The 18,295-nt window shown below is 53.1% G+C and overlaps 1 protein-coding gene and 1 long non-coding RNA gene across 2 annotated transcripts in view; one reads left to right on the top strand and one right to left on the bottom strand.

Moving 5' to 3' along the window:
• LOC144736608 (voltage-dependent P/Q-type calcium channel subunit alpha-1A-like) overlaps nucleotides 1–18,295 on the top strand; it is a 141,966-nt gene that overhangs the window by 1,979 nt on the left and 121,692 nt on the right. Inside the window, 1 exon segment of the mRNA XM_078619175.1 lies at nucleotides 9,209–12,046. Coding sequence (XP_078475301.1) covers nucleotides 11,562–12,046 — 485 coding nt within the window. The 5' untranslated portion in view covers nucleotides 9,209–11,561.
• Nucleotides 1,956–11,817, bottom strand: LOC144736609 (uncharacterized). Its single transcript, XR_013588783.1, has 2 exons — nucleotides 10,299–11,817; nucleotides 1,956–3,903 (listed from the first exon to the last, which is right to left on the bottom strand). It is a non-coding gene; the product is annotated as an uncharacterized LOC144736609 (long non-coding RNA).

The following is an 18,295-nucleotide window of genomic DNA, read 5'->3' as shown; positions in this document are numbered from 1 at the left end:
GGCGGCCGGGCGTGGTGTTGGCCACCCACCCTCTCGTGTACTGTACGGACCTTCATAGGTGCTCGCTAACAACACTTGCCCCGACAGTCTGTTAAGGTTACATGGGGGATCTTTGTCTTGCGTGTGTGTCTGTGTGATGATGTATTTTGTATCTAATTATGTGTGTTTAATGATGTGTGCTGTGTGTTTGAGCCTTAGTGTCGGTTGACTGTGTTTGAAGTATGGGCATTGGCAGTGCACTTGCGGTTGTGGTGAGCGGTGGTGCAGCGGTCAGCGCACTGCGCTACGAACCCGGCTAACCCGAGTTCCATCCCTGAACCGGCTCTGAGCCTCCCCTAGGTCGACTCAGCCGTAAATGAGTACCTAGTTCGGTACTGGAGAGGGTGTGACGATGGTGTTTGAGGACTGCCACACTGTTGTCGTTAGTGTAAAGACTCCCATTGTTATTATGTAGAGGCTCCCATTGTTATTATGTAGGTGCTCCTATTGTTATTATGTAGAGACTTCTATTGTTATTGTGCAGATGCTCCTATTGTTATTGTGTAGAGACTCCCATTGTTATTGTGTAGGTGTCCCTATTGTTATTGTGTAGAGACTCCCATTGTTATTGTGTAGAGACTCCCATTGTTATTGTGTAGAGACTCCCATTGTTATTGTATAGGTGTTCCCATTGTTATTGTGTAGAGACTCCCATTGTTATTGTGTAGGTGCTCCTATTATTGTTATATAGGGGGTCCCATTGTTATTATACAGGGGTCCTATTATTATGAAGCTTTAGATTGCCGGACCCCCCCCCCCCCATATCACCTCGCCATTCCCTTGGGAAGGGGAGACCTTCATACAGCATTGGAGTGACACCCGCAAGTAGATTGACGATTTAATAAAGACAATTGCCTCGAAGCACCGTGAAATAGGATCAGCAGCAGCAGGTGGTGGTGGCGGTGTTGTGTGCATTGTGGGGAGCGGTGGCGCAGCGGTTAGCGCTCCGCTGCGCTACGCTGCGCGATGAGCCCGGCTATGACCCGAGTTCCCGCTCACGACCACCAACACCAGGGACGATTATCGGTACCGGTCCTGGGCCTCCCCTAGGTCGACTCAGTCTCAAATGAGTACCCAGTGAGGTGTGTAAACATCGACACTGGGGAGGCAAAGGCGGCCCGGCATGGTGCTGGCCACCCGCCTCCTCGTGTGCCTTTACGGCTTTCATCGGTGCTCGCTAACAGCACTTTCCCCAACAGTCTGTTAAGGCTAAACGGAAGGGACTTTGTCTTTGGTGTGTGCACTGGGAGCAGTCTCCTCCATGGGTGGAAAAAACCCGATTTATCTAGCGGCAGGCATCGGGTTTTTTCTTTAATACAATTAAACCCAATTTCGTGGAATTAAAACCTGCTTTAATGAATGCGAAACTCTGATCCAAGGCTTAGGCTGCTTCCTCGTCGGTGCTGCTATCGTACTCGGGGGGTCCGTCGGGCACAGGGTAGTCGTAGAATGCGGCGGGCAGGTTGGTCTTGATGAACACGAGCTTCTCCTCCACAATCGTGGGCGCCAGTGAGTTCCTTAGCTTGGAATGGATGAAGCCCATCGGTGAGAAGTTGGCGAAGTACGGTTCTGAAATTAGAACCAATTACACCGGATTTCTCCCAATCTCAGATGATCGGGTTTAATATTAAAAGACAATTAAACCCGATTGTATAAAAACCCGACGGTGCCACCCTTGGTCTCCTCCTCCTGCCCTCCCCGTCACGCCTTCGGTCGCTCGCCCACCCACCACGCTCTCTCTAAATCAGCTCGTGCCTTGCGGATACCACGTGACTCCCCTACATCACGTGACTCCTGTGCGTGCCCCCCCCCCCACTTTGAACCCCTCCCCTCAACCCCAACCCCGCCCACTGTGACAACAGACGCTGCTCCTCCGTGAAGCTCACAGCTGCTGCTCGCTCCTTCCTCCTCTCTTCTGCCCCTCGTCCCTCCGCTCCTCTCATCACCATCACTCTCATCATCATCACCCATCATCATGATCACTCTCTCATCATCACCATCACTCTCTCATCACCATCACCCTCTCATCATCACCATTACTCTCTCATCATCACCATCACTCTCTCATCATCACCATCACTCTCTCATCATCGCCATCACCCTGTCATCACCATCACCACCCTGTCATCACCATCATCAACATCATCACCATCACTCTCTCATCACCATCACCCAGCATCATCACCATCACTCTCTCATCACCATCACCCTCTCATCATCATCACCATCACTCTCATCATCATCACCATCACTCTCATCATCATCATCATCCTCTCACTATCCCCGACGCCTGGCCCCGGCCATTCCCTCTCCCCCTCCCCCGCCTCCTCTCCTCCTCGCACCGCCGCTCCTCCTCCTCGTCTCTCTCCCTGCTGCTCTCGTCGTCTCGAGCCCTCCTCCTCCTTGTCCCTCTCGGAGACTTCCAGCCCGGCCTCCCCCTTCCCTCTCCCGCTCATTGCCCCCCTCCCTCCCTCCCTCGCCTGCCGCCCTCCCACGCTCTTCTCCCCAGTTCCATCGTCTCGTCATCAAGAACAGCAACAACAATTGGCACTTGTAATCTACATCGACAGTATGTCATTAGATTCACACCGATGTCGCCACCGTCTATAGAGAGCGAGAAATAAACAGAAGCGGTCCGTAAGAGGTTTTGTTGGGTGAGAGCGAGGAGATATGAATGTGTCGTTAAACCACCCGACACAGCCAATTTAGTATGGGTTGTCACGCAAGCGACACGTGCCAGTTCGTTACTAGTGTAGTGCTCGAACCGACACGACAGCTTCTTGGCTTTCCTCGTTACTTTATCCCGCATATATTGTTCCACATCTCTCCCGTCAACACCGCTCAATGTTCCTCCGCTAACACCGACCCACAACTCTTCTCCCCGTTCGCTCGCCGCGCTCCGCTGGCCTCGCTCCCTCCCCTCTACTCCTCCGTCGACTCTCCTCTCCGCTCTCGCTCTCTCCAGCTCGGCTGCTCTTTATCAGCTTCACCGTCCCACTCCGTCGTAACTACACCAGTTATCCTTCCACGCTCCAGCCGCTTCCTACTCTCCGTCGTCTCTCTGTTGCTCTACGCTACTCCACTGCTACCCTACACTTCTCCACTGCTACCTACGCTATGCTCACTCTGTTGCTCCGTCTCTCCATCTGTCTCTCCTCCCAGGCACGAACTCCCATCTCACTCCACAACCCCTGACTTTATCCCCAAACCAATTAACCCCTAATTAATCAGGCCATCCCCCGTGACGCCACTCGCCCCCAGCCCACGCTGCCACGTGGCGTTGTTTTTCCAGACACACCGGCGCCAATCTCCGACAACAACCCCTCTCGTCCAATCAGCGCCCTGCACCCTTAATTACCCCCTGCCACCTGCTACCACCCTTAACCATCACGCCACCTTAATTTGGACAACAACAACGACCAGCCAATCAGCGCCCTGTGTCCTCACTTGCCCTCACTGTCCGCCGCGTGCGCGCACAGCGACCCAGCGCGTGACGCATATCTCAAGCACTACATCAACCCCCCCCCCCCCCATGTTTAAAGAATTAGCCGTCCCGGCTAAGCATAACGCGTCACGCGACAACACACAACAACCCTTACACAATCCTCCCCTTGACAAGGCAACACAATTTCTACACTACACAATGTCATGAAAAAGTCACTCTTCGGGAGCGGGTTCCCGCAGCCGGCCCATCACCCCGACCCAGGTGAACAGGGGACAAGGGCGGGAGGCATCTCTCCGTGGGCGCGGGGCAGTGTCCTGCCCGAAACGTGCGCCTCTCCTCGTCGCACCGGCCGCTCCCCGGCGAGACCGCATTCCGTTCGCGTGCGTCCCGGGGCGGCCCCTGACTCAAAAATGGTGTTCCTGCAGACACACGGGGGGTAAACTGCTGAGGTGCGTTCTCCCGTCGCCACACAGTATGCTCGTCAGACACATCCAATACAGGCCATTCCGGGATGGGAGATGACGCATCATAAGGCAACACATATTTCTTCAACCGCGACAGGTGAACATGCCACAATCGGCGACCGCACCGAATCCGTACGCTCTGGTCCCTTCGAACCTCCACAATATCAACGGGACCCTGCCAGGGCCGATGGAATTTCGGTGATGTGCCCACTGGCACCATAGGACAATGCAACCAAGCCCTGTCTCCCACTTGCCATGGCTCCCGTGGAGGCTGTGTACCGTGCAAGCGCTCATTAGCCACCTGCCTCCGCTCCGTATTTCCCAGTGACGGTCCAATGCCTCTTTCATGGGGACAGGCACCGCTGACGACTTTCCTTTAGTTTTTACCCCCGGCTTGACCAGGGCCGGGGCCTCCGGTTCACGACCATACATCAAAAAGAAGGGTGAATACCCCGTTGAGGCGTGCGGGGCTAATCTATAAGCGGCCAGGGCCGCCGGAACATACAGATCCCAATCTGTTTGAGCCAAATTAACCTGCTGGCACAATATAGACGTCAACGTCCTATGAAGACGCTCAACCATCCCGTCGGTTTGCGGGTGGTACGGGGACGTCTGAATTTTCCTCATACCCAATGCGTCACACACTTCCTTCAACAGGCGGGAATAAAATGTTTTTCCCTGATCAGTAAGCAGGTGCTCCAGAGCACCCTTATCAAAAACATAACCCTGCAGAAAGGCCTCTGCGATCAATCCTGCCGATTGGTCCACTAGCGGTCATGCCATAGGCCACCGAGTGAGGTACTCAACCCCCACCAGCAAATATTTGTGACCCCGCGGGGTAACGGGGAACGGTCCCAAAATATCCAGGGCGACAATTTTGTTTACCCGTGAAGCCCGTATCGACTGCAACGGTACTCAACATGGTTGCGCCGGCGCCTTCCGCCGTGCGCACTCGTGACAGGCCTTAATGTACAAATGGACATCGTTCTGCAACCCCGGCCAGTAAAAATCGTTACTCAAAGTCAACGTGGTTTTCTTCTCACCCAAGTGCATCAACCGCTCGTGCGCGCCGCGAATAAGTTTTCCCCTCAAGCACAGTGGCACAACAATACAAAATTTCTGAAACACGACATCCCACCTCACTAGGAGGTTATCTATGAGCCGAAGGAAGGCTCAATCCTCCGACTCTTTGGAACGGGAGGCCCGAAGCCTCATTCTGGTAAGCGAAGAATCGTTTGCCTGTAAGCACGCCCAACAATCCCGTGACAATCCAAGCAACCCGGGCTGTTTAGCAGGGGCCCCGTCAACTGGGCCTGAATCGGCTGCAGCGGCCATGACCGGAATGCCCTGCAGCGGTGGACCGCAGTGCAGCGATCCCTCAGTACATCTACACGAGCCTGACGGCTGAGGCAATCGGGACAGAGCGTCTGCGTTGACATGACGCGTACCTTTCCTGTGCTGGACCGTAAAGGAGTATCCCTGCAGGACTTCAAGCTACCGGGCCATTTGACCTGAGGGTTGATCGATTCGCAAGGAGTACTGCAGCGCCGCGTGGTCAGTGCGGACCAAGAATTCCCTTCCGTACAAATACGGCCTATACAACTGCACGAAGTGTACAATCGCCAACAATTCCCTGCGCGTTACACAATATCTCTGCTCCGCCGGGGACAGCACACGGCTGACTTATGCAATGACTATTTCTACCCCCTCAATTTTCTGTGACAACACAGCGCCTATGCCCGTGTCGCTGGCGTCAGTGTCCAGAATAAACATACTCATCATCACGGTTGAAATTATGTCTGTGTTTTGTATATCTGGTTGGCTTCGTGCACAAACCTCTGATGGTAGTCAGAAAGTTTGCAGAGCACCTTGGTCTCGGAAAAGACAATCTCATGAGAACCCACAGCGTTGTAGCAATGATCGGCAACGGCGGAATACTTAATTTTGCCGTGTTTCAGATCTGACTTGTGCTCGCGGATACGATCAGAGATATGACGTTTCGTTTCCCCAATGTAACAATCACCACAGCTGCAACTCAGTTTATATACTCCAGGGTATTGCAAGTCAGGAATGACATCCTTCACAGATGGAATTAGATCACGGATTTTATGTACTGTACTGAATCGGATTTGGATCTTATGTTTGTTTAGAATTTTGGAGATCTGTTTGGTCATGCCTGCTATGTATGGCAACGTGATAGTTTTGATCAGAGTTTATTTTTTACCTACGTGACTTTACAGAAAAAACCTAAGAGTATGAATCCTTGCAGTCACAAAAGCTTCAAATGTAGAAGCAAGAAACACGTTGCTGAAGTGGACAAAAGGGGGCTGCTTGTAACAAGAGGCTATATAGGTAAGAGAGGGGGGGGATGAGCCAGGGAGGAGAGATAGAGAGGGTGGGGGTGTGGGGTAGGGGGAGTGGAGAAGTGCAAGCTCCAACACCGAGTGCAACACCATGCGGGGGCTGGGAAGTGAGCGGAGCTGGGGGGTAGGCAACTGGAGATGCGGATATGAAGGCAAACTTAAAAAGCAGTTAAGGCTTTACCTGGTTAATAACATCCTTCCAATGATTGCTTAATTTGTCTTCATCTTCTCGGTTGAAGTTATGTCTATGTTTATATATCTGGATGGCTTCATGAACAAACCTTTGATAGTAGCCCAAAGATTTGCAGAGCACCTTGGTCTCGGAAAAAACAATATCATGAGAGCCCACAGCGTTATAGCAATGGTCAGCCACGGCGGAGGTATTAGTCCTGCCGTGTTTCAGATCTGCTGTGTGCTCTCATTACGAAAGTCAAAGCGTTGTTTCACAATTCTGGTAGCTGCACAGCGGCAAGATCGCGATCACCCCCTTCAGGAACAAAGCCTTGTCCCCAGAGTCCTTAGAAGGCAGCGTTGGATTCTCCTCTCCATACCACGGCCTGTCCTGGGTATACACCACGGGGTTGGTGCCACGGTGTTTATGGACGAATAGCGCCGCCGCCGCTGCCGCCACCGCCAGAAGTCGCCAGTTGGACTCAATCTCCCGTCCGCGGCAGTTGAAATAATGAACAAAAGCTCCCGGGCCACGTGGAGCGAAACGTCGGACAGGCCGCACCCCCCCCCCTCCCCCTCGGGGAGAATTGGGATCATTCGCCTGTAGGTGGCACACACACGCGATGGGTAACGGCGCGGCCCCTGCAACTGCTCGCTCACGTCACTGCTGGAGGAAGGGTGGAGGCCTCCACGGTAAAGTGGAGCTCCGGAGAGTGGCATTTGATCTACCTAATGGATGTCGCGGTGGCTAGGAGATGTTAACTACCTCGCCTGGTATGCAGGAGGCTTCAAATTAAGTTTATAGTTTAGTTTAACTTATCCCCACGCACACGTGATGACCGACCCGATCATCATCGGTTCCACCGCTGCACCCCCGGAGGATTGAACCGAAGCAGCGACCCTCTGGGAGGGGGGGGGGGTGCCGACCCCGAGGTGTTGTGGGCAGCTCGCGGTGCCACCACCACCACCACCTCCACCCTCGCCGCAGGAACGTGCCACGTCGCTCATTTAGCCGGACAATTTTATAACTAAATTGAGCGCGACCGTGGCGAGGTCTGGATCAGAGGGAATTTTGGCGGTACCCAAGTTAATTGGTAATTACATTCCCCCTCCCCTCCCACCCTCCGATTTTCGTTTGTGAAGAGACAAGACCCAAATTCACTTCACACTCGCTGATCACGCCGGCCAACTCATGACCGGGCGTCTCTGTGGTGTTGATAACGATGGATATGCCGTGGATGCCACAGCTGTTGATCGTCATCCTGTTGCTGCTGCTCCTGATGACGACGATGACGACGACTCTGCATGCTGCTGCTGTTGACGATGTTGGCTGATCATTTTACTCCAGTCGCCGCTGCTGATGACACGATGGTGTTGTATTACCGCTGATTCTATTGTTGCTGATGATGCGTCTATTGCTACTGCTGATGATGATCATGATGATGATTGTATTGTAGCTTCCGCTGCTGATAACTTGACTGTTGCTGCTGTTACTGAGGATGATGATTATTCTGCTCGTTCACCAAGCCTCGCTGAGTCTCAGGACTAATTTTCAGGAGGGTCCTGCCAACTTTTCGCACTGGTGGGGGGGAGGGGCGATGTTGCTGCTGCTGTGTGATCGCAATTGAATGATTTTGCTTGTTGAGATGTTTTGGTTCAATACCGGTGACCTTGTAAACTAAACGGAACGATTTCTATTTGACCAGGTCAGGCCCACTGAGCTCTATAGCTCCATTTTTTTCCAAAAGCGACATGGTCACAAATGATAGCTCAACGAAGTGGCTTCTCATCATCGTGTGGAAATGTGCGGCAGCCAAAGACTCTAAACGCGTGACGTTGATTCTCAATGTGGAGGGTACACCCGGAGGACACGGGAGAGAGATTGAGACACGCAAACTCCAAATGTACAGCAGGCGTCAGGGTCGGGATAGAACCCACGACCTCCTGCGTACCAGGCGAGGGAGTTAACATCTACGCGCCGTGAGAGGTTTTGGGAGGAAATCTGGAGACCCCCCGGAGGAAACCCGCGCAGGACCGGGGGAGAGAGAACTCCACGCGCACAGCTGGCGCCCCCGTGTCTGGAATCAAACCCACGGAGTTCTTGCGGTGATGCACTCGCGTCACCAATGCGCTACCACCCAATTGTGTTGATTTTGACGGTTACATGACAAGGGCGATTATGATGATGGATAATTATTGTCATCATTATTTCAACACATTGATGATTGGCATTTCGGCGCGATACTTATCATCTGACGATGATGATTACGATGACCATGATGATGACGATGATGATTACGATGACGATGATGATGACGATGACGATAATGACAATCTGCTGGTGGTTGGCCAGCATTGGTCGACTGAGCAAGCTTGACAGTGCTGATGAGACACCCAGCGCCGAAGCAGGTCTATGGGAGGGTGTTGAACATAATACGCACAAGTCACCATTGTGTGTTTAATAAACACGCACTCGTCTATCTGGTGACGCGAATGATTGAGGTTGTGATCACTGTTGAGGTTGATAGGGCGGTGGTTGTGGTGGTGGCACTGATGATGATGCTGGCCGGTCTTAATAGGTGGTGCTGCTGCTACTCGCTAACAGCACTTGCCCGAACAGTCTGTTAGAAGCTATACGGAGGGGGGGTGTGGGGGAGGGAATCTTTGTCTTTGTGGCTGATGGACGAAGTCTCATCGCCGTGTCTTCTCTTCTTCTCTCGTTGCAGCTTTGTTACAAATTGCGAACATCATCACGGGACCCAGTTCCTCATCACGAGTCCAGCCACGGTTGATTATCCGCGCAAGAGGCAATCCACTCCCCCCACCACACCAACTAGCCCACGTGACGCACGGATTGCGTCACAATCGGGGAGCACGTGCGCGCAAGACTGAATGGTCACCGCGAGGGGAAGAATCTGCTGTGCGTGTCCTACTCGCTGCGTTATCTCAACCACCACAGCAACAGCGGCAGCACAACAACCACCACAGCAGCAGCACAACAACAACCACCAACAACAGCAGCAACATTGTCAACGACAATTTAGCAACAGAAATAAATAACCCCCAACACTGATGAGCTCCGGAATTGAAGACGCACGCGTTCAGAAGCACAAGGACACAAAAGCAGACAAACTCGAGAATATACATAGACAAGGCCGCCCTACTTACAGTGCTGTCACAACAACAACAACAACAAGTCAAAGATCCCCCGTATAGCCTCGAAAGGACTATTGGGGCAAGTGCTGTTCGCAAGCACCTGCCTCTTTAGGCCAGGAGGGCACAAGAGGGGACGACGGGCGGCCAGCATCACACCACGCCCGGCCCCCTTTGTTTCCCCGTCGATGATGTTTATGGACAACTGGACCAGGTACTGATCTTAAAGGCTGAGTCGACCTAGGGGAGGGCCGAGGATCGATTCAAATATTCGCCACTCGTTATTTGTTCGTGAGCGGAAATCTAACTCGGGTCACCGGGTTTGTAGCGCAGTGCGCTGACGACTGCTCCACCGTTCCTTCTCCGCAACACGACCACCAAGAGCACCCCGGTCACCAACAACAACAGCCGCTTGTGCCAGGCTAGGTGCACTCTGAAGCAGGCAGGTGAAGTGTGGAGGGCTCGCTACAGATCCACCGCCACCACCACAACCACCACCGACAACGAGACATGCTGGATTTATAATCTTTCGGACGTTCGCTCGCCATTCGCTCGCATCAGCGTCAGCAACGTTCGCAGGGTCCGGGCCGATTCTTCGACTGACCACTGGCGGCGTGGTGGTGGCATGAACGTGAAGGGCGGATGTCGGCTGAGACCACCTACCCGGGATCGAACTTGGGAGCTTGTATCTTGCGGACTGTCAAACTTGATCTCTCCCAGACGCAGGACTGGAGAGGGAGGCGGTAGACGAAGGCTGATTTCTGCTGCTGCTGGTGTTGGTGGTGGCGGTGGTGGTGGTGATGGTGGTGGTGGTTGCCAGGTAAACATCAAACGAAGCAAAAGCTTAGGGGGGAAATTAGGGCTGAATACATAAAAAACCCAACTCGAATTCACATAATAATTATCATAAACTAAATCATTATCATAAAATGATCTCCTCCCCTCTCTTTCTCTTGCTCGCTATCTTTGTCTACATCTCTCTCTCTCTTGTTCACATCTCTGGTGCTGTACAACTCCTCACTAGGATTTTAGAATATTGAGGGGGGCAGTCCTTTCGCGCACTCCCCTCTGCCTGCTAAACAAGAATAATAATTTCTGACGAAGGCCCATAGTGGGCTAGCATCAGTTTGTTGTCCTTCCCCTGCACCTCCGATTAGCACGGTTGGCTACGTACGGTGCGAAAGAAGTTTAAGATACATCAACCACTGTGGTTGTGGTTTTAGTAGTGGTGGTGGTGCGGTAATACCACCTGTCGATTAACGGGGGAAGTCAGTAGCAAACCCATGAGGTTATAGTTCTAACAGAAAAATCATCAAGTTATACACATAGTTATATATTTACAGACCCTTTGCCAATCCACTGCTCGATGAGGGCCTCCCCACTCCTTGTTTGTCTATCAAGGGGGTTGTTGACCATACTTCACCGCGCTGGCCACTGGTGCTAGCTTCAGGTAGCCCAGGTTGAAAGTGGAGGGCGCTAACCACTGCGCCACCACTCTCCCACTGTTACACAGAAGACAAAGATCCCCCAGGTAGCCTTAACAGCTTGTTGTGGCAATGGCCGTTAGCGAATATCACCTATGAAGGCCGGCACGGGGCACAAGGGGTGACCAGCACCACGCCCGGCCATCTTTGTCTCCCTAGTGGCGATGTTTACACAGCGCAGTAGGTACTCATTTGAGGCTGAGTCGACCTAGGAGAGGCCGAGCACCGGTTGAGATAATCGTGACGGGTGGGCGAGAATCGAACTCTGGCAGCCGGGTTCGCAGCGCAGCGCGCTAACCACTACACTGCCGCTCCTCGCACACGCGTGCAAAGAGACACACGCAGTCTCACAGGCACACGCATCAGACACGTGCACACACCTACCCTACACACACAATCACCACCACCATCACCACCACGAGGCGCGAGGACGAGGAGGACCATGACGACGCCGGGCAACGGAACCGCCGTGGCGTGCGTCGAGGTGACCGTGTGGGAATGCGAACCCGAGGCTCCGAGTCGGCGGCCGTGGCACGGACTGGGGCCCTGCCAGGGGTTGGGCGGAGCGGCGGGCCTCCCGCCGGCTCAGCACGGCGGCAGCGGCGGCGGCTTCGTCGCGGGTCACTTCCTCGTGCCCAGCCACGGCTCGGCGGCCGGCGCCGGCGGCGGCGCCCTTCGTCCGCGCGGATTCGGGAACGGCTCGGCGGGATCCGGCTCCGGCTCGGGCTCGGGGGAGGTTGCGGGCGGGGAGGAGAGCCCCCCCCCACCGGCGGAGGGGGAGGAGGAGGGGGGGGCGGGCGGGGGCCCGGGCACGGCGCCCGCAGCCCCCCGACGGCGCTGCGCGGTGCTGGACCCGCACGACATCATCCGGGCGCACGAGGCGCACAAAGCGCGCAGCACCCCCAAGGCGCGCCGCAAGGAGTGGGAGTGAGTGGCCGCTGCACCACACACACATAGTCACACACACACACACACGTCTTTGTCTCCCTAGTGGCGACACACGTGTGTGTATGTCTATGGAAAGTGTCCATGTGGGGTTGCCAACCTTGAGACTTTTCCGGGGATAAAAATGTTTTGTATGAATTAGTTGTTTTTATTTAAATTACCAAATTATTCAAATGTGCAGGATTTATTTCAATATTCACCGGGAGATCGATACCAATCCCTGCAGAGAGTTCCGGACAATCCAGGAGGGTTGGCAACCCCATGGCTGGTGACCATGACTCGTGACGAGTGGGCGTGGCTAATAACGTCACTTGTGACGACTGCAACTGACGTAACCATTCGGCGTGCCTGTAGTGACCATCCATATAACTCGTCACGATGACGAGAGACTCGTCACGATGACGAATAACTCGTCACGATGACGAGTGACTTGTGTCACGCAGAGAGAGGCCATAGTGCTGTGCAGAAGGTGCATTGTCCAAAACGTCGGACACCGGCCACGGTGTTATTTATGAATGTGTTGAAAATTATGTTTCGTGACCACCGTACACGGAGGTGTAAACAAAATATACACACGCACAGAGACAAAGATTACCCGTGTAGCCTTAACATGGTTTGGGGGCAAGTGCTGTTGGCGAGCACCTATGAAGGCTGGTACGGCACACAAGCGGGATGGTGGCCAACACCACGCCTGGCCGCCTTTGTCTCCCTAGTGGCGATGTTATACACCTCACCAGGTACTCATTTGAGGCCCAGGACCGGTTAAGATAATCGCCATTGGTGTTGGCCGCGAGCGGGAATTGAAATCGGGTCGCCAGGTTTGTAGCCCAGCGCGCGAACGGCTGCACTCCCGCTCCCCACCACACACACTACACTCACCTCACCAGTAGAGGGCGACATGGTTCCACGGACGTGAACACTTCGTGCACGACCTCTGCTATTCCACATTGGCATCGAACTCCTCAAGGGCATCAGCGAAGATGTGCAGGAGCTCGACGATGCCCAATGTGGAGGTCGTGCCAGCGCAGTATTATCCAATAAGCCACAATAGGCAGTGTGCCTAGGGCTTACTCGCCCACCCACTCACCCAGCCACCCACTCACTCACCCACTCACCCAGCCACCCACTCACTCACCCACTCACTTACCCAGCCACCCACTCACTCACCCACTCACTCACACAGCCACCCACTCACTCACTCATCCACTCACCCAGCCACCCACTCACTCACCCACTCACTTACCCAGCCACCCACTCACTCACCCAGCCACCCACTCACTCATCCACTCACTCACCCACTCACTCACTCACCCAGCCACCCACTCACTCATCCACTCACTCACCCAGCCACCCACTCACCCACCCACCCACCCACTCACCCACTCACCCACCCACCCTCTCACCCACCCACTCACCCACCCACTCATGCACCCATCCACCACAGGGTCTTATTATCCAATAGACCACAGTAGGCACTGTGCCTAGGGCCTGATGATGAAAACAAAAGATAAAAAAACAATGAATAAAATGCAGCCAAGATATCTTCTCAGATAAATATATTTATATATAGCAAGGATGGGCACAGTGTTTTTACAAAGAAGCAGAGTCATGTCAATGTCAATCGTTTTTTTTTTTCATAAGGTGAGAGAAATTAAACACCGAATTCATCCAGATTTATGACGTCAACTGCATTGTTCCACGTGGCGTCGGGTCGACGTCACTTTTGTGGGCGCAAAAAAGTGGTGACATTAATTCTCCAAAAAATTCCAAAAACAGACCTGAAATTGTCCAAAAAATCCCCAAAACAGATCAAAAATAGGCCTAAAAATCCCAATAATAGATCCGAAATTCTCCTAAAAATCCGAATAATAGATCCGAAATTGTCCTTAAAATAAATTCCCCAAAAAAAGTGAGAAATTGTCCGAAAAATTACCAAAAAAGATCTGAAATTGTCCTTAAAATTCCCCAAAACAAGTGAGAAATTGTCCGAAAAATTTCCAAAAGAGATCTGAAATTGTCCTTAAAATTCCCAAAAACAAGTGAGAAATTGTCCGAAAATTACCAAAACAGATCCAAAATTGTCCTAAAAATGCAGATGATAGATCTGAAATTGTCCTAAAAATCCAAAGAACAGATTTGAAGTTCAAAAAAATCCTCAATACAAATCTAAAATTGTCCTAACCATCCAAAAAACTGATTCGAAATCGTCCTAAAAATCCTAAAATAGATTCGAAATTGTCCTAAAAATTCCAAAAACAGATCTAGCATTGTCCGAAAAATTCCGAGAACAGATCGCAAATTGTCCTAAAAATCCCGATAACAGATCCGATATGTCCTAAAAATCCCAATAACAGATCCTAAATTGTCCTAACAATCCTGATAACAAGTCCCAAATTGTTATAAAAATTCCGAAAATCAGAATGATGATGAATTGCCTCCCTTCCCGCATTCTATCGACTTCAGAGTCACACTTTTTTGAAAACGTATCCAAAAAACGAGGCCTAAATTAGTTGCAATAGTACTCTGAACGTGGGTTTCCTCTGGTCGTGTTTCTGCCGTGGGAATGTGGAATTTCCCCGTGGTTATAGCGAGCGTGCTGAAAATCAACCCGGCGACCAAAGTTAATTTCCCACCCACGACCAATACAACAACAGTGGTGAATATTTAAAACGATCCTGGGCCTCACATGAAGTCGACTCAGCCTAAACAAATTTAAACCGAGCGTGGTGTGCAAACATCAGTACTTGGGAGACAAAGGCGGCCGGGCGTGGTTCTGGCCACCCAACTGCTCGTGTGCCGTTGCCGCCATTCATAGCTACTGCTCGCTAACAGCACTTGCCCCTACAGTTTGCGAAGGCTATACGGGGGATCTTTGTCTTTTGTTTATGTGTATATATACCGTATATATGCATATGTATGCATATATTGGTGTGTGTAGAATTCGTGTGTGCGTGTGAATGTTTGAACGCGTGTGCGTGCGTGTGTGTATGCGTGCGTGTGGTAGTGTAGCGGTTAGCGTGCTGCGCTATGAACCCGGCGACCCGGGTTCGATTCCCGCTCACGGCCAACACCAAATAAGTACCTGGTGCGGTGTTTAGACATCGCCACTGGGGAGACAAAGGCGGTCGGGCGTGGTGCTTGCCACCCACCCCCTCGTGTGCCGTTCCGGCCTTCATAGGTGCTCGCTAACAGCACTTGCCCCTACAGTCTGTTAAGACTATACGGGGGATCTTTATCTTTGTGTGCGTGTGGGTGCGTGTGGGTGCGTGTGGGTGCGTGTGGGTGCGTGTGGGTGCGTGTGGGTGCGTGTGGGTGCGTGTGGGTGCGTGTGGGTGCGTGTGGGTGCGTGTGGGTGCGGGTGGGTGCGGGTGGGTGCGTGCGTGTGTGTGCTCTGTTGTTATCTTAACGACCCCAGTAACAGTCGTCTGTGAAGTGTGTCTCTTTGTCTTTGTCTCTGTGTGCGTGTGTGTGTGTCTCTGTGTGTGCGCGTGTGTGTGTGGTGCTGGCGGTCGTGTGGCGTTTAGCGCTACGCTGCGCGTAGCGCTAAACGCCACACGACCAACAGCGGTGACGATTATCTGAACCGGTCCAGTGTGTAAACATCGCCACAAGGGAGACAAAGGCGGGCAGGCGTGGTGCTGACCACCCCCACCCCCCCTGTGTGCCGTGCCGTCCTTATGTGCTCGCAAACAGCACTTGCCCCAACAATCTGTGAAGACTATACGGGGATATTTGTCTATCTTTGTTTTGTGTGCGCGTGTGTTTGTAATTCGCTTGTGGGTCATTGGTGTGGATGTGTGTGTTACGGTATGTGTTTGGCAATACTGTGTGTGTGTGTGCGTTGTGTGTGTTTGTTTTGGGGAGACAAAGGCGGCCAGGCGTGGTTCTGACCACCCACCCATTCATGCGCCGTGCTGGCTTTCAATCGGTACTGCTCGCTAACAGCACTTGCCACCAAATCGGGAAAGGCCATCCGGGGGAGCTTTGTATTTGTGTGCCTGGGATGCGTGATTTATGCTCGTGTCGTTCGTGTGTTGTGTGTGCGTGTGTGTTATGGCTGTGTGCGTGTGTGTGGTGTGTGTGTGTGTGATGTTACACATCATGGTGTGTTGTGCGTGTCTGTACGTGTGATTTATGGATGCTGGTATCTACTTGTAATTGGTGTATGTGCATGTGGTGTACGTGTGTGTGCATGTGGTGTGTGTGTGGTGTACGTGTGTGTGCATGTGGTGTGTGTGTGTGTGCAGTGTGTGCATGTGGTGTGGTGTGTGTGCATGTGGTGTGGTGTGTGTGCATGTGGTGTGTGCGTGTGTGCATGTGGTGTGTGCGTGTGTGCATGTGGTGTGTGTGCATGTGGTGTGTGCGTGTGTGTGCATGTGGTGTGGTGTGTGTGCATGTGGTGTGTGCGTGTGTGCATGTGTTGTGTGCGTGTGTGCATGTGGTGTACGTGTGTGCATGTGGTGTGTGCGTGTGTGCATATCGCGTGTGGTTTGTGTGTGTGGGGAGCGATCGTGTCGCGGTTCGCGCACTGCGCCACGACCCCGGCTACCCGAGTTCGGTTCCCGCTCACGGCTGACATTCGACTCGGCCCTCAAACGAGTAGCTGGCGCGGGTGTGTAAACATCGCCACTTGGGAGACAAAGGCGCCCGGGGGTAGTGCTGGCCACCCACCCCCCTCGTGTGCCGTTCCGGCCTTCTTAGGTGATGCTCGCTAACAGCGCTTGCCCCAACACTCTGCTAAGGCGATTAACCGGCTACTTCAGTCACAGTGGACGCTAAAGATCCCAACAGCCTCGCCATTCATTGTTTACAAAGAATGGTACCCACAGCAAAGTCACTCACTCGGCATGATGTAACAGTGGCAACACCCGAGTCACACAGGGCAGCTGCCACTGGTCGGTACCCCCTAGTCTAGACCACAGCAGCAGCGTCAGCTATTGTGATGAGTCGCAGGCTTTGTCTGTGCAACACAGCAGTGCCTTCCAATACCAAATGTACTCAATTATTAATTATTATTCGTTATTATTTCACATGTTATATGTTCTTGATCTGTGATGTCTGTGTGTAGAGTTGAGATGCGCGTCTATTATGAAAATGCATCCTCCCGACAGGGTTAATACGGTTGATGTGCGTGTGTGCGTGCAGCTGTGTGTGTGTGCGTATAGAGCTGTGTCATCATCTCTCCGTCGAGCAGACATTGTGTGGTACGCGTGTGTTTGCGTGTGAGTGCGTGCGTGTGTGTGCGCGTGTGTGCGCGCGTCTGTGCGTGCGCGTGTGTGTGCGCGTGTGTGTGCGCGTGTGTGTGCGCGTGTGTGCGTGTGTGAGTGCGTGTGTGTGTGCGTGTGTGCGCGCGTGTGCGCGCGTGTGTGTGTGCATGTGAGTGCGCGTGTGTGTGTGCATGTGTGTGTGCGCGTGTGTGTGCGCGTGTGTGCGCACGTCTGTGCGTGCGCGTGTGCGTGCACGTGTGTATGCGCGTGTGTGCATGTGAGTGCGTGTGCGTGTGTGCGCGTGTGTGCGCGCGTGGTGGCGCGCGTGTGTGCATGTGAGTGCGCGTGTGTGTGTGCATGTGAGTGCGCGTGTGTGTGCGCGTGTGTGTGTGCGCGTGTGTGCGCGCGTGTGCGCGCGTGTGTGCGCGTGTGTGTGTGCACAACGACCCCGGCGACCCGAGTTCGATTCCCGCTCGCGGCCACCAACACCAGTGACGATTATCTGAATCGGTCCCTGGGCCTCATGCTAGGTCGACTCAGCCTTTTAAAATGAGTATCCTGGTGTGGTGTGCCGAGCTGTTAGCTCGCTAACAGCTCGAACACAACACGAACACACACAGGCCTGTGTGTGTTCGTGTTATCTATACAAAATATCAGCATGTGTAGGTGCGCACACATGTATTGATATTGTATCATGTATGTGCATAACGTACACATGAGTCTACATGCACAAATGCATAAATATCTATTTCATATACAGCTCACTCCCTCCCCCTTGCATCCTCTTCAGTGCCTCTCTCTCAAACACGAATATAAGACTCCTATCAAGACCACCACCGCGTGCTCTCTTCTTCATGTCAGTGTGGGGCTGAGAAAGAAGAGATCGAGAGGACACGAGGGGAGGGGGACACGGGGGGCGAGGGGGACACGGGGGGAGAGAGAGGGGTCACGGGGAGAGGGGGACACGGGGGCGAGGGGGGACACGGGGGGGAGAGAGGAGGGGGACACGGGGGGAGGGGGACAC

This window comes from Lampetra planeri, chromosome 61 (assembly GCF_965212315.1).
Source record: "Lampetra planeri chromosome 61, kcLamPlan1.2.h2, whole genome shotgun sequence".
Classification (NCBI taxonomy): domain Eukaryota; kingdom Metazoa; phylum Chordata; class Hyperoartia; order Petromyzontiformes; family Petromyzontidae; genus Lampetra; species Lampetra planeri.
Note: the sequence above shows the minus strand (reverse complement) of the source record. Positions and strands in the feature narration are given on the sequence as shown.